General features: G+C 48.9%; 8 protein-coding genes across 8 annotated transcripts; 2 read left to right on the forward strand and 6 right to left on the reverse strand.

Annotated features, from left to right (window-relative positions):
* Positions 1-335: 335 nt before the first annotated feature.
* Positions 336-697, forward strand: CC77DRAFT_922815 (hypothetical protein; the record flags this gene model as incomplete). The annotated part of the gene is made up of 2 exons (XM_018533743.1): positions 336-539; positions 593-697. Coding segments are annotated over 2 exons (309 nt in total), but the record flags the coding sequence as incomplete, so codon positions are not given.
* A 392-nt stretch (positions 698-1,089) lies between these two features.
* Positions 1,090-2,457, reverse strand: CC77DRAFT_1003060 (hypothetical protein). The gene is made up of 2 exons (XM_018523196.1): positions 2,131-2,457; positions 1,090-2,081 (listed from the first exon to the last, which is right to left on the reverse strand). The coding sequence occupies exons 1-2, from the start codon at positions 2,233-2,235 to the stop codon at positions 1,188-1,190; spliced, it is 999 nt and encodes a 332-aa protein (XP_018378980.1). The 5' UTR covers positions 2,236-2,457; the 3' UTR covers positions 1,090-1,187.
* Positions 2,458-3,210: 753 nt separating this feature from the next.
* On the forward strand, positions 3,211-4,109 carry CC77DRAFT_1026574 (glutathione S-transferase C-terminal-like protein). Its single transcript, XM_018526290.1, has 2 exons — positions 3,211-3,529; positions 3,579-4,109. Exons 1-2 carry the CDS (start codon positions 3,312-3,314, stop codon positions 4,015-4,017), a joined length of 657 nt encoding a protein of 218 aa, XP_018378981.1. The 5' UTR covers positions 3,211-3,311; the 3' UTR covers positions 4,018-4,109.
* A 1,322-nt stretch (positions 4,110-5,431) lies between these two features.
* CC77DRAFT_921811 (heterokaryon incompatibility) lies at positions 5,432-5,686 on the reverse strand (the record flags this gene model as incomplete). Its single annotated transcript, XM_018533724.1, has 1 exon — positions 5,432-5,686. A coding segment is annotated over one exon (255 nt), but the record flags the coding sequence as incomplete, so codon positions are not given.
* Positions 5,687-6,276: 590 nt separating this feature from the next.
* CC77DRAFT_1055537 (NAD(P)-binding protein) lies at positions 6,277-7,284 on the reverse strand (the record flags this gene model as incomplete). Its single annotated transcript, XM_018527836.1, has 1 exon — positions 6,277-7,284. The coding sequence occupies one exon, from the start codon at positions 7,282-7,284 to the stop codon at positions 6,277-6,279; it is 1,008 nt and encodes a 335-aa protein (XP_018378983.1).
* Positions 7,285-8,120: 836 nt separating this feature from the next.
* On the reverse strand, positions 8,121-9,054 carry CC77DRAFT_950776 (hypothetical protein; the record flags this gene model as incomplete). Its single annotated transcript, XM_018535336.1, has 3 exons — positions 8,121-8,477; positions 8,529-8,719; positions 8,817-9,054. 3 exons carry the CDS (start codon positions 9,052-9,054, stop codon positions 8,121-8,123), a joined length of 786 nt encoding a protein of 261 aa, XP_018378984.1.
* Positions 9,055-9,683: 629 nt separating this feature from the next.
* Positions 9,684-12,399, reverse strand: CC77DRAFT_1067776 (hypothetical protein; the record flags this gene model as incomplete). The annotated part of the gene is made up of 6 exons (XM_018529032.1): positions 9,684-10,851; positions 10,898-10,998; positions 11,057-11,840; positions 11,895-12,064; positions 12,110-12,324; positions 12,372-12,399. The coding sequence occupies 6 exons, from the start codon at positions 12,397-12,399 to the stop codon at positions 9,684-9,686; spliced, it is 2,466 nt and encodes an 821-aa protein (XP_018378985.1).
* Positions 12,400-13,925: 1,526 nt separating this feature from the next.
* CC77DRAFT_1055539 (hypothetical protein) lies at positions 13,926-15,610 on the reverse strand (the record flags this gene model as incomplete). The annotated part of the gene is made up of 1 exon (XM_018527837.1): positions 13,926-15,610. One exon carries the CDS (start codon positions 15,608-15,610, stop codon positions 14,012-14,014), a length of 1,599 nt encoding a protein of 532 aa, XP_018378986.1. The 3' UTR covers positions 13,926-14,011.
* Positions 15,611-15,764: the final 154 nt, after the last annotated feature.

Below are 15,764 nucleotides of genomic sequence, written 5' to 3' on the forward strand. Positions count from 1 at the left end.
GGGTTTATCGGCGTGTTCTTGCGCGGTTCGTTAATACAGTGGTGGCCCGACCACGTTTCACGAGCAAGTGACGTTCGCCACAATTGCACCGAGAACGGACGAAGGATTCTGGCTGTGCTGTTACAGGCTCAGGTGATGATAACAAAAGTAGGAGAAGGGGGGTGCAAGTTCTATGATCACTCTTTCTTTTGACTATTTATCCTGCCTCTGCACCTCTGATTTTCAAGGTCACCAAACTCACGCTCTTTTGAGTCTTGTATATACACCAGTATTCACACTCGCTTCTGTCGTTACCTACGCTCTTTTTTCCAACTACTTTTCAATCTTAAAACATCATGCGTTTCTCCGTCGCCGTCTCCGCTCTCTTCGTCCTCATGGACTCATTCGTCAGCGCCGACCTTCACAAAGAGGGCCTCTGCATCGACAAGATTGGTGGCCAGTACGTGTACAACGCCGACGCAACGAAGAAGGCATGCGACGCATACCTAAACCGAAACACCGGAGACAAGCAATGGGACAAATGCCCTGACTGCAAGATGGTAATGAAGCCGATTGATGGTCATCAAATTCTCTGAAGACTAACACAATGCAGACCGAAGTCGGCAAGCTGAACCTTTGCCAATCGCTGGAGAACCACATTGGTGGTGATGAGTTAAACTACTACTGCACGCAAAACGGTGCTGGTGACTCATTGGCATCCTAGAGATTAGGACGAGAGGATGGGTTTCGGTGGACTGGATGGACGTTTTGGGCTCTTCGTCTTGTTTCAGTGTTCGATGGATGCCATCTCGTAGAACGTTCTCGGGCATGGCTAATGTAATCCGATAAATACAATGCTTGCCGTATGATCACACTCACTCCACCTGATGTCTTTTGAGCATCTCAATGTGTATGTTGCTGCGATTCTGCGTGAGCATGCGTGCGTTTTGCTTGCTGTGACTGGAGCTCTGGACGCAATTGCGAATCTATTTAATTACATTGGAAACAGTCAGTTTCCTAATACGTAGGCTGTCAGCCTTCCTGCAGGCTTCGTGCTCATATTACAAATGCTCGTACTGTTGGAATCGTTTGTTGTTCGACAGGGTTGGACGAGGTGACAATAAGCAAACACTGTATATTCACGGAAGAGATCAAAATATATGACGACTGCTACAATCGCGAACTACGATACTCTTAGCTTGCGCAATCTAGATCTTAGACTTTGAAGCAGCTCTGGAAATGGCAAAATTCCATCGCGGAAAGTGCACATGTATGCCTTTGCTATTTCGGATAACAACTTCATGTTCTGTGAGACCAACTAGCGTTCCGGCAGTCTTACCCGTTTGTCCGTAGTCTGAAGGTGAGATTTCAACGTCTTCGCCTTGTTTGAACCCGTGAGAATTGTCATCGTCGAAAGTAATGGTTACTGGTGCGGTGGTGGCGTCAAGAGTTCGCTTGCCCATTGTTTCCCCGTCGAGCGCATTCGGCTTTGGCAGTGTCTCTTTCTTCTCATTCAGCTGTGTAACGAATCTCTTCACCCACGCAAACACATTCGGATACTTCTTAGCATTGAAGTGCTCCGCGGGAAGGCTGTCTTTCATCTTTGGGTCCGACATCAACCATTTGAACGGCCAGACAGCATCGATGTCTGCTAGCGACGGCTCCTGTGTGTTTAGGATCCAATCTCTGCCGTCCGCGAGGAAATTAGTCTCAAGCATATCGAAAGCTTGCTGTAAGTGCTGCGCGCCTTCCGGTCGCCCAGCCTGCATTCCTTGGGCAGTAAATCGACTTCCCATGAGCTTCTGGCGATCATCGACGAATGCTTCATTCGAAAGAAAGCTTGCTTCCTGCCAATATGGCATCATCTTGACAGCATTGGCAAAGATACCGCCATCGATAGTCCAGCTCTCGAAAAGTTTCCTGATACCAACGTCGGCTGGCGTCGAGGGCGAAAGGGCATTGTTAGGGTACAAGGACTCTAGCGTGGAGATAATCAGCCGGGAATCGCAATATACATCTTTTCCAACAGCCATGATAGGGATCTTTCGATAGCCAACGCCAATGAGTTCAAGGTCTGGACGTGGCATGAATGCAGGTTGAATCTAGAAGTCACATCAATAAGCCAATCGCAACTCGGTAGATAACACCCACACATTCGTCATAAGGTATACCGCGAAGCCAAAGATACCATAGCACTCGGTGAGAGAAGATCGAGCCGTCGTAGTGGAACACTATTGGCTTCTCATTAGACGACATGTTGGAAATGGACCGTGAGATGCTGTAAGAACATGAGAAAAGTCTCCATGTTATCAGTACAAGGCAGTTTATCTAGCACGGGCGCGGGACGAGCCGTCTTCCAGTTGGTCAACCCACCTCATGACGTCAAGTCTAACTCGTCCTGATCGATGCTGCGAACCGAGGACCTATCGATGGCGCAAGGCGTAGAAACAACCTAGCGGAGTTGTTGCAGTATTGGATGTTGCGACAACGATCGAGTCAGCTGGTGCGAACCATGCCTCGGCACAGTATTCGGCAGGCGATCGAAGTGATCCGCCGTATGGTCTCTGATTGGCCAGGGATCTATGGTCAGGATCGTATACCTGGGTAGTACCCACATTACTGTAGCGTTGCGGCGTTGATCAACCCGAACTTTTGTATACTCCAGTATCGACACACTGCTCTCTCACTATGGTTTCGTGAGGCTCAAGACTATGCGAAAGTGTCATGTGGTTTGGCTGCTGCCAGGCATCTTGAATGCCGTGCCGTGCGAGTTACCCAAAAGACAATGCGACAAAACATCGCGCTGGAAATCTCGACCGTTGTTATGAACATGAAGAGGTCGCGTCGCGCATTAATATCAGGCATCATACCATAGCCGAGCGTGGACGTGAAAGAGACGAAGACCATCTCGTCCGGAAACATCAACATAGATCTCGGCCGATTCTACGTCGTGACGACGAGAAACATTGCGAACTGCTCATTCGTCTCAGCGATAGATGCGAATTCTGTGATTAAACCCTGCGAGAATATCACTCCAATTGAAACCTCATTGCGAACAAAGGATGTGTATTCATGCTTGATGACATCGCCTCGCGAGGGATCCCTGGTGCAGATCTGGCGTGATGCGGGATTGCTTCCATTGATATGTAATAGCAACTAGTCATTGGCTAGGTAGATCCGCTGCACCTTTACCCGCCGGTGTCAGCTCCGCCCAAAGGATACGCCCTATATGACGCCACACAACGAGGATAGCTTATACACCTCAAGAAGGCCGGATTTTGCCATTCGCTGTCATAACCTTTACTCCTCTTACTCGCTGCTTTTCTTCAAACATGCCCACGATCACACTCTGGTTTCTCCAAGCATCGAGGTGCATACGCACTGCATGGCTATTGGAGGAGCTGGGGCTCGACTACAATGTCAAATTCTCTGACAGAGTGAATGGAAAGGCGCCTGAAGACTTCAAACTGGCATCGGGCAATCCTTTGGGAAAGTTCCCTACCCTTCAAGATGGTGATCTAACTGTTTATGAAAGTGGCGCAATAACCGAGTATGTAGAAAGCGACTATACTGTTGTTCGCATCTGAATTCAGACACAGCTACCTGTGCGAGACATACGACAAAGAGGGTCGTCTCCTACCACACGACCCCAAAGGGCGAATCAAGATCCGCCAGTGGACTCAGGCTGCAGAAGCCACATTCGCACTCCACGCCCTCGCCATTCTCTATGCGCGATGGCACATCCCCAAAGATGCGCCCGAAGGCCTCCTTGAAGCCACCGAGAAGAATATGTCGGCTAATGTGCAGAACGACATGTCTTGGCTCGAAACTGAGTTGTCGCTCTCGTCAGGCAAGTTTATCTGCGGCGATCATGTCACCGCCGCGGACACCATGATGCAGTTCTCAGCCGAATTCATTGTTGCGAGGGAGCTTGGGATACAGGGCAAGGAGTATCCGAATGTCAACAAGTGGTTGGATGCTTGTAGAGAGACCGAAAGCTACCAACGCGCATTGAAGAAGACGGGACATAAGATCTAAGGACGTCATAGTGAAGAGAGATGCGGTCTAGCAGTGAAAGCACTCCAGCTTCTTATACAATGGTGAACTTCTGCCTACTGTTCCAATTCACAACTCGTGGAGCTTCCATCAAATGATCGATCGCTGGATTACCCAAATCTACAGTTAGTGGGCGATAACGATCGTCCTCTATATGCTGTTGCCAATGGTTGAAGTACACGTGTCGATTCATTGGGATCCAAGACAGACAGACGATGATCATGTGTTCGTCGTTTTCAACTGGACGCAAGAGCCATAGACCTCCACTTGTGTACTCACGAGAAACTTCACTTCCTTCGTGAAGTCGGTGACCGAGTAGTTCCTGTTCGATTTCTGAACTCAAGACGTCTGGCATATAAACCACAATATCGTTACTATCGGTATCGCATGAGAGTTGCCACCGGCGCTTATCTTTCAGATGTCGTCTTCGTTCCCAGACGTGATCGTCACTAACATAGAACCTCGTGTCTACGATGCCATGAAGAATGATCTTTTTCCAAGATATCGTATGACGCGTGTTGTACTCCCAAATTGAAGTCTTTAGGCTACTTGTAGATGTAGAGGGTATCTCCAATGACCCACGTGACGAAACCAATCTGTGGCCGAGACCTTTGTTCTTTTCTGCTCGTCGTCTACGAAAACATCTTGCAGTGATGCGCCAGTCTATAGCCCAGGAAGGAAGTGTAGAGTTCTCTTCCTTTGCGTCCAGCATCTTGAACTTGGCTATCAGTGCAAGACCCTCTGTCATGAGTGTGACCCATGTAACAGCGGATGTAACAGCGTCCCAGGAAGACGAATAGTCGACAGGGATGAAAAGTGATGATCTCCTTGCCTCCTCCCATTCCTTCATTGACATAGACTGTGACGGGTAGCTTGTGAGACCGAGGATACCGTAAACGTAATCTCGTGTGTCTGTAGATTCGAGTCTTCCGGTGTATAATAGCGTATCGATGAGATATGGGCGCTCCTCCTGCTTTCGTCGAAAATGGTCAAAGCAGCTCAGTTGGTCGGCATGGAGATCAACGATCTCGGAGATGAGTGGAGTCTGATCCTCGCGAATTTGCGGAAGCGTGTACAATAGATCAGGTTGCGACAACAATCCCTTCCACTCGAAATCGCTCTGCCACCCACTTTGCAGTCTCAACTCTCTTGCGGCAAAAACCTCCTGTTGTATCCATATGCGCTTGAAGTAGGTGAGGGAGTAGACTAGATGCATGGTAGCACAGATCTCCTCGAGGTCAAGAGGCATTCGGCCTCGACCACGATTATTCGATCCAGGCCAGTGCGGAAGAGCCTCAACATGTTTTTCCCAACTTGGCATCCTTCGGAGGTGCATAGATGGAGAAGGCGTAAAGTCACCCTCTGACAGGACGTCCGTCAAGTCTCGGTTCCCCAGAGGACCTAGCCAAGCAATCACTCTAACAGCTTTTTCGTAGATTGTCAACATGTTGCGCACTTGAACAGCCTTCTCCGCCGGATTGTTTTGGTCGATACAAATTGCATCTACCCACAAGTAGCGATCTTCATCATCGCCTTCTCGTAGTGCCATGAGGGCCTCGAAGAGATTTTTTGTGACTGAAAGTGACATATTGTTACACGTAATTTGCTTCAAGCCTTCCTGGCTTCCCCACACATACGAGAGAGCTTCGAAACTCCTCAAGTGACTCTGGTTTGAATTACATGAACGTACACCAAGGCCCTCGAAAGAAGGATGCAGTATGTCTGCGACATAGAGCGTACATACTAGCACGCTTTCCAGGTCATAATTGGCGCCATGAAGACACAGAAGTCTTGTCTGGTAGGGAGCTAGGGCTGTATACAGCCCAGATTCAATGTTCATATCGAGTGGTAATGGCACCGACGTCGGATAGTATGGTGGTTGGAGAGCGATGTTGATGTTGGTGCTGAGAAAGCGGGGCATAATCTTTAGATGCATTGAGGTGGTTGTGACGCCATCCCACCTTCAGCACCCCTGTCACCACCCCCAAATCCCGCCTCGCGCTCCGTGCGAAGTCCTGTTCAAGACCTAGATAGTCTTGTATCCAGTTCCTGGGTACCGGTTGGCGAACACGATGCAATTTAGCTGCTAGATGTTAAAAGTTTCACGAAGCACAATGCTGGCTCTTAGTACCCAGCAGAAGTGGAGCATAAAATTGAGATCATAAATCAATTTATTTGCTTCGCTACTATAAAACTATAAGCTCCCGAATGTAGGTGTTAAACATGCTCACTCGTTTCAAACTACTGATCGTCTTTGAGTCCCACCATTGCCAATGAATCCTTCCAAAGCCTCGCTTCGGCTTTGGGGTCGTAAGCATGGCCTGCAAAGCCCACGCCTGCGATCTCATGTTTGTCGTTACCGCGGGTAGTCTTTCCACACTCAGCAAGGTACTCTCCGCCTTTGTTTTCCCATTCCTTTCCGATCGCAGCCCATACTGTTGTTGCGGCGCCCTGCTCTGGCGACTTCATCGTCTTGTACACCTCCTGGTTGCCCTGGAAGCCTTCAACGATCTTGGGGTCCATGTATTGCATAAGTCCTGTTGCGATCATACCAGGGTGAACACTGGTTGCGTGAAGCCCCTTGGATCCGTAGCGCCTCTCGATCTCGTTCGTCATGTAGATGTTTGCAGTCTTAGCTTGCCCATAAGCAACCCAGTCGTTGTATTCGGTCTTCTCAAAGTTGTAGTTTCCAGACTCATTGATCGAGGCGACGTGATGGGCTGAAGAAGAGAGATTGACAACTCGAGAAGAAAGCTCAGGGGTGGCACTAGCAAGGAGAGCTGGCTTCAAAAGTTCGAACAGTAGGAAATGTGCGAGGTGGTTGACCCCAAACTGCATTTCAAATCCGTCCTTGGTCTTTTCGAGATTCTGAATGGCCATGATACCAGCGTTGTTGATAAGGATGTTGACTTGGTTGTTCGACTTCTCCAGGATATCTTTTGCTGCGCGGCGCACACTTTCTAGGGAGGTGTTGTCCATCTCGACGAGCTCAACGCGTCCTGGCTCAAGAATGCCGTCCAGAGCAGTCTTGGCTTTTTCGAGGTTTCGTGCAGTCAACAACAGCTTTGCTCCGGTGAGCTTGAGAACGCGGGCAGTCTCGATTCCGATTCCAGAAGAAGTGCCAGTGATAACGATGACCTTTCCGGCCAACTTGCCCTCTACTCCTTCGTCCTTGATGATCTGGAGAGCGGTTGGGCGAGCATCTCCTGGACCAGCGGGGTTGGCATGAGCTTCAGCGTAGCGAGACATTGTAGTTTAAGAATAACTTAAAGTTCTTGGGAAGTGGTAGTAGTGAAGATGGTGATGATGAGGATTTGTGATTCATCTTTCGAATGGAGCCACCAACTCTTTATACTCCTGTCTCGACTTAGAGCCTGGAGAATTGCTAGGAGCGCTTATCTCTCTTACACGCCGTCGGACAAACAGATGCCCGTTAGTCACGGTCCGTGGTAGAAGAAATCTAGGATTACCACGGATGTAGTGTCGGTGTTAAAAAGATTAGTCATTCTAAGAATTTCTGGGTTTAGCATCAAAACAAGTCCCCTTCCCCAGATTTGCACTTTCGCTTACATTTTTTCCCTTTTGAGCATGTAAATTCGCCAAGACAAGGTCGGGTCGGCCCGAATAGAGTTCCGGCTCAGGAACATCGCTTAATGATGCACGGTTCATTTTTGCACAATGAATTCGGCTTTAACTCCTACGAACTACAGTAAGGATAGGACGGACCATCCGAGCAATGCGGAGGAACGCGTGTCGAGTCGCAAGTCTTAGAGTCTCGCATTCATTTTCCACTCTGCGCAATGATTGCGTGCAGTACATGTAATCGATAGGAATGATTGTGTACCTTTAGGTTTGCCAAAGGTCTAAGGTTTCTTGGGCAAGAGTCATTGGTTTTGTGCCTTCAGAAACGGTCTAGTCAAATAATTCTAGTTGGATCTCGCTATAAGCTATCGTCTGGTATGATATAACCAACAATGTCAAATCGAAGTTCATACGACGCGGCACAAGGTATACAGCTTTGCATTTACTGAGATTCTTGCATGTTGTCTTATATACTTGTTTGATCTCAAGCTGACTTCGCTTTCTCAGTAGCCGTACTTCGCTTCTGCAGTTCCCGGTGCTCCATACTTCGGATCCGCCGCATCTTGAACAGAAACGTGCGGTAGTATCGCCCTCTCGTTGCTTGGAAACTTCGTGTAACCTTTGCCCCTGACGAACGTTGCCAATGTCTCACTTCTTCCTTCCTTCTCTGCTAACTCCAAAAAGTATTCCGCGTGTGCAGGCCCCGAGACATGAAACATCGCCTTTCCCACAGGTGTACGCTCGTCGACATAGTAGAAACGGCATCCCTTTGAAGCCAGGCTAGAGGAGGCAGCCAATGTCTGAATCATGTACCAAGCACTCGTTTTACCAATACCGAGCATCAGAAACATGGGTGTGACCTGAGAAAGTAAGCACGTTGCTATCTTCGCAAAGACATGCCCACGACCTACCAATGTGTTGCCATTGTTACCAGTATAGATGAAGGTCTTTTTTGCATCCTTAGGGAGCTTGCTGAAACCTGCTACTGCAGCTTGCGCAGCAGCGTAAGCGCTCACACTGTTGATCGCGAGGTCTTTCTGGAAATCTTGAAGCGGCGCCGAGACAGGGTTCTCAGGATCAGGACCCATGGACCAGGAGTAGGCTAGTTCAATATGAGCTCTTAATACAAGTATATGGGCAAAGGGAAGCTCTGGACGACGCGATTTATATCCTGAATGTGTACGAAAATCATGACTTACGGTTGTAGATGACAACATTTGGAACTCCTAATTTCTGCTCGACTTTCTCAAAGATCTGCCCCATCACGCTTGGGTCGCTGAAATCAGCAGTCAGACAGATGTCTGCATTCGCCTCGATATCTGGTTTGATAGTGCGAGCTACAGCGGCGATCTTGTATCCTTTAGTTTTGAACAGCGATAATGTCGCAGCTCCAACGTTTGGTCCTGCGCCGAGAAAGAGAAGTGTCTTTTGTGCCATGGTAACAACAGTGAGCAGTAGAATGTTGGTAAGCAGATGCTTGTAGGGTTGCATATACACAAGACAGAGAAGATGGATCAGTGAACAACTTTAAAGATGGCCAGGTAGCATGCTGGTCTATCTTTATGGTAATCTGGCTATATACAACAACTATCGTACAAGATTTATAACCAGGTTCAGGGATGTACGAGGATGTGCAGTGTGCCTCTATGTCTGCTGGTAACTAAGCTCGGGATTACAAAGCATAGCGAGATGATCTCAAACGTACAACCAAAAGGTACGGTTTTGGTTGTGAGGCTCAGGCGGTCAATACCAGGATCGGCAGGACGAAACCGGACCTGTCGGGTCCTAACCGCTCGTATGATCTATGGACTCTTGGCGAACGTCGTTACCGCGAATAGAGTAGCGTGAATGCTATAGAGCGTCTTGGCAAATGCACTAAGCTCGAGCAGGTCAAGTTCGAAAGGGAGCCACCGGGATCGCCATGTTCTCTAAATCGTAGAGTTGTTGATGTTATGACAAGATATACTAAATGATAGTATATGTGTACGCATTTGATGGGCTCATACGAAGGGTGGGTCCAGCTACCATCGGTTTCACGGTGGAAGACCTAGGTACTTTGTAGATGTTCACCACTTCACACGTAGGCCATCGAAGCTCATCGGCATTGGTGGAAAGTCAGCAGATAGACCATCTTTGCCGATGTACTTCTCCTTGAGCAAGAGGCAAGTCGAGCATAGGCGCTCTCCGACTGAGTGTTCACCGAGCCACATTTTGCCTTGAGCGCTGTAGAGCAAAGTCGCGATGTCGGTGAACATGCTCGATGTTGGAGTTATTTGGAGGTCTTCATCGTTGAAAACGTGTGGCTGGGCGTCGAAGAACTCGTCGTCCTCATGCGTATTGTCGTTGTCGTTGTCGCTGTCTGTTTGTAACATTCCGGTGTACTCCGGAAGTTCGTCCGATATTGTGGGGGCTTTCTGCACTTTGTCGCAGACGCAGTTCGCGTTGTGACCCGATTTGACGCATTCTGTAACAGCTATACGCGCAGGTTCGACCAACCCGCAAGCAAATGGGCCATAGTCGTCTTTGCAGTGCGTGCATGCAGTTCTTGGTAGCTTTCCAGAACTGTTGTTGTGCGAGAGATTGTTGGCCCGGGTCAGTGCACGGATAAATGCTCCTTGCGCCATACCAAGTTCGCATAAGAAGCGATCAAGCTCTTCCCGCATATACGTCTTGACTTGCTCGATGCAGTCTAGGAGGGCAGTGCACCAAGCTGAGTAGATACTCGGTAAGGCTTGCAGAAACTGCCTATGTGTTAAATTGTCCTCCATCCAATCAAAGCCTTTCATCTGCAAGAACGAGCCGGCATTCACTATCATCGGCAGGAGTACTCGACCGCTTACCCGTAGAGCAAGCCAAGAGCCTAGAGCGTCCAGATGTCGCTTACTGACCTTCGAACGTTCTTCTCTAGAAAGACAAAGAACTTGCTCGAGGTAGTTGCTGTGCCTTGCGTGGTTGGAAACAGATCTCATCGCGTGTTGTAGGGCGGACCAGATATTGCGCGCACTAAATTCGACATACTCTTCATTCACGGTTAGATGAAGTAGCCACGTGATACTGTTCCGTGAGATTGGCACTCGTTCCCTCGCGTATGCTCGCTTGAGCCAGTCGTGAACGGACCAACCGTCGCTGTCAGCATCGGCTATATCAATGCATTCGCAGAATAGCCTGAGCATGGCGATCTTGGTATCAGCATGCTCATCCGTACAAGATGATACGAAAAGCGATATGGGTGATCTAATTGTTTCAGCGGAGGGTCCATCACTTGACATTGGAAACCTACAAGATAGCGTCAGAAGGCCCTTCATACACTAGTGCAGACTTGTCTGCGCCTCCCTTGATGAGTAAAGCGCAGAGATCGACGTGACCTGCGGCGGCAGCGAACTAGGTAAATCAGTATCTCTATCACGCAAGAGTCTATGATGCAGGCGTAGCAACTTACATGCAGTGGTTTCCACCCTTTCGGGCTTGTGTCGACTACGCTTGCCATTCCTTTCTCCAAAAGTGCTTCTACAGCACGAGTCTGGCCGGTGCGACAAAGTCCGAAGATGAGTGCGTCGTCAGGAACAGGGCGGGTCACTGTTATATTACAGTTGAAGAGCCAGCTCCGACCTCCAGATGCCACGACAGCTTCGAGGCCATTTTGAATACCCATGTACTGTAGCCATCTTGTAGGATATAAGATCAGGGATCTGATGATCTGTAACTTCCTTTGTCTTTTGGAAGATTTGTTGTCGTGGTGAAGGGTAGTTGTACGTAACCAAGCACACCCGAGTGCAGTCCGGAAGGTCGATACATGGTGGTTTACGTGATACCGCAGGTTTTCAGCATAGACGAAAGTCTTGGTCCGCAGCTGTCCACATGCATCAATCGTATAGCCATCTTGTGCAAATATCTCCATCGATGTTGATTCAAAGGTGGTAACAGCGGTTTGTGCGATAGCATGCAACATGAGCTCCTGTACTTTGTAATCAATCGACGGATGCTTGATTAGCATTTCGCCCAAAGGTTGCAGTGTTGCAGTGTTTGGAGACTTCATACGGCGAAGAGAACGCTGGCCGACGTATTTCGAGGGGACGCTTTGCACTGCTATCCAACCAGAAGCGTCATCGATCTCGGTTGAACGAAGCAAATCTCTTTGGGCGGCTTTGGCGGTCCCGTATCGTTCGATCTCGTCATGTACCTTTACTTTTGTTGGAAGACGAGAAGAGAGAGATTGAATCACGCTTAGTATGCATAGTCAGCTATCGATTCTTGATGTGCATTACATCTAATCGTACCTTTCATGGGCCAAAGCTAGTGTGAGTGTCGACTTCGCATCATTCAGTGAGTCGCGAAATCGTTGGATATGTTTGCTGTGAAGGGCAGCTTTGAAGGCTGTGCGTACTCGTTTCCTTCGCGACAGCGATTGGAAGCCATTGTCGAATCTTTCAACAATAAGTGTCAAATCCTAGAACGATCAGCTACAACCTGCATCACCGTCCGAAGTACTTACTGCAATCTTGGCTCGGCAGTGTTGTACTCCTTCTGCTAAACAACTGCCAAGAGGGTTGCTGTGAGATTCTACCCTCTTGAAGACCGAGATCAGATAGCGTAGATCCTCCTTGATGGCTGCAATCTCTCCAGGGGCATCTTCCACCGTCTCCCAGAAAGTGTGGAGTTTGATACACGCTTCGGTAAGCTGAAATGCTACAGATATGATAGCGAGGCCTGTATTGAATCAGCAAAGGACAATTGAGTCAGGTATTGAAAACTACCATTCGCCGCGACGGAAAGTCCTTCCATATTCACTGCAGTCTGATGCCATCGCAATAGTGGTTCGATCGGAGCTTATATCCTAATGATCTTGCTGAGGTATAGCAAAGGGGTAAGTATCACTCGCATCTTAGCATCGTGGCTGCGCTAAGGCAGGCTCAATGACTTCCCTGCAGGTTGCCTTATGCTTCGCTCTCACGAGATCCGTGCAGCTTACGCGCTTCTGCACTTTCCACGTGGTCATAGCTGGGGAACGGAATGGCAGCCTTGCATATCGATATCCGTGGGATGCTACCGCGATTGCGCAAGGCACGACTGTAGCACTGACCAACTGTCCTATCTTCTCTCAGGTCGTGCTATCAACATGCTTCAATGCGCTGCAAAACCCTTCTGCAAGCTCAACGCGACTTCGATGTTCGGATGCCAGCTGGTGAATGATGTCAAAGTTCAGGAGGCTGGGCTGATCGACGCTTCATCGCGCTACGCTGCCGCCCCCACATTATCCATTTGCGGGCGCAGTCACCATAGAACGGGTGCAAGTCTCCGTGGCGTGTTTCAAGAAGCTCTGGAAGACGACGGCAGCATCAAATAGGTCTGAGGCACTGCGTAGCGAGCCAACTTTGATAAGGTGAACGAGAGCTGAATGGGTGGAGGCACGGGAAGGGCCAGCGCGCTAGCGACAAGAGGGGCAGCGACCCGCATTTGTTGAGAACAGCCCCATCTCGGTGGGGCCTATCATCGACCCCATCCAACGGACATCAACACCAAAGAGTCATGGCTGTGCTTCGACGTATCTGCCATCTGAAACATCTCTACAACTTGCCTTGACCCCTATGCATCCGCGGACGCGACATCAGCACTGAATATCCCTATGCAACACGGGCTGGGCCAGCCGTAGCAGATGCGAGAAGTTGCGGTGTTATTGTCAACTCGCGGCTCAAGATGAATATCCCAAATGCAAGAGCTATCATTGCGGAACAATCAATTTCCTCCTTCGAAAGTGGTAGTCATCGATTTCGAGCATCACATACGCACAAGGAAAGGGTACTAACAACGCTCAGACCTATGGGAGAACTCGTTAGATGCACATACCAATGGTGCCTTATCATTAGCACGCTCCTGCAGGCACGACTTGAAGCAATGCAATAAGGAGAACCAGAGGAAGTCCTAGCTGGCCATGGTTCGGGGCTCACCAGCCCCACCCCGACGTCTCTGAACCAATACTTATTTTTAGTAGCTACTATCAGCCTAATCAGACAGTTTAGACACTCTTTCGACTTGGTCAAAGACGCCTTAGACACTCATGTGTCTCTACGATCAATTTGGTAGATCATTCGTTTGATCGCTATCATCCTCCCGATGAAGACGACGCGCGCAAGACATATGGCTGGAACTTCGGAGCACAGCGTCGACAGTAGTCCAACACAACATCCAAGAACCGTGCTTTCTGTCCCAGCATTGTCATCATCTGCGACAAGGGCTACTTATGTTAGCAGAGACGCCAACTTGGAGCATGATTCGCGCTCTATACTCCAATTGTCCATGTCACGTTTGGGATCCGGATGGCCTCAGTGTAACAAACTCAATGATATGCTGGCTATAAGCCCGGTTTCACGAACGCCTCCAGTAAAACTCAAGGAGGTTACGAAATCATGATATCAACAAGAGCATGTCTTCCTTCCCTCGCGCTCTGTTCAATCTCCCCATCCATGATCCCGTAAACGAAACACTCGCCAAGTATCTCGTATTTGAGACGTCCTGGCTTTTGCTGCCACCGTGGTCGCAGAACAAGAGGTACAGCGCAGCCTCCGATGACTGCTATGATATCGCCTTTCTGAATAAAATGAGGCATTATTCCAACGTAACCCGAAGCGGTTGAAACCAATCGTCTGTTCCACAGAAACCTGTCAACCCGCCCCGCAGCTTCATTGTATGTCTTCGGGTCCTTTTGTAAGATATCCATATTCCCGAGATATGATGCCAGTGGTTTGCCTTTAATTCTCATTTCTGCGTTCCTTATCCACCAGAGATGAAGATTGTATTGAACCTCATCAATGTTCCCGTTACTGGTAGGATCGGATGATAAACATGATTTGTCGAGGATAGCGATATCAAGTACGCAAGCATATTTTCCAGGTGCTCGGTCGCCTTCATAATTTCGGTCGCCTACCAAAGTCTTCCAGATAGCTTCTTCATAGTCTGCGTCTGCTCCATACGGGTTTCTATAGGACTCTGATCCTAAGGAATCTACAAGCTCACCGGAATCATCATCCCAATGACGCCGCCCACTGAACCCATCGATCTTGTCGACAATCACACCGCGTACGATGAGGTCGGTATCTTGAAAGCGATAGCACGCTTTCATGTCTCCGTTTGCGCGATAACGACAGTGGTAGTTGCTTGTCTGCTGCTTGATCTCTTTCGACAGATTGACAGCCCACGAACAATCCAGCGCTTCTTTACGTTGGTAATGATCGCCATACCCACCGCAATGACCGAGAAGATTCAAATCATCCATAGTTTCGATCCATTTCCTAGTGAAATCTGCATATACTGTCTGAAGGTCGTGTTCGTAGTTCGCAACGATTTGCGACGCAAGGTCGTCTCTGAGGAGGGCCAACATGCCATAAACCTTGTCTTGTGGGCGTTGGCATTTTGCTATGCGACAACGCGTGATAAGGCACCTTTGGTAGTGGTCGGTCTGCCTCGCTTCTAGGTCCTGAAGTCCATGATAATCGTCAAGGACTTTCCAATGATAGTTTGGTACGCGTTCGTAAGCACTCTTGACATCGTCGTGGCCCAAGATTACGTCTCTGAGGATGTCCTTGAACTTATCGTCCTCTAAGTCACGTTCAAGAATTCTAAGGCATTGGTAAACCTTCCGCATGCGTCCCCATGTCGTGATCTTTTTACCGCATAAGACCAGGCTTCGGTCGCAACTCATCGCTAGTTCCTGCATGATCCACAGGCGAGAAAAGTACGGTCGATGTACAACGTCCTTTAGGCTTTCCCATACTGTACATAGACGTTTGCAAGTTGACATGTATTCCAGGAATTCAGTTGTCGCTTCGAGACTTCGCTCACGAGCCTCACATACTCCATTGATGAAATCGAACGCTTCGTCACTGCCGGCGGTGGCATCTCCCAGCCAATTGATCACACACCAACTCTTTCGATATATTTCCCCCATTTTAGGGACTAGTTTGCTCTTCTCTTTGGGATCTCCTTGGTTGATGCACATTGCGTCTGCCCACATCATGCACCCTCTCTTCACGACGTCAGTCTCTCGCAATGCCTCCAAGGCGTTCTTGGGATTTATTCGTACTTTGATCGCGATTCCGTTGACATAGATTGGTTCCTGGTCATCTTGACTGCCCCAGGTGTAACTCAAAGCA

The sequence above is a fragment of the Alternaria alternata genome, assembly GCF_001642055.1.
Source record: "Alternaria alternata strain SRC1lrK2f unplaced genomic scaffold CC77scaffold_41, whole genome shotgun sequence".
NCBI lineage: Eukaryota > Fungi > Ascomycota > Dothideomycetes > Pleosporales > Pleosporaceae > Alternaria > Alternaria alternata.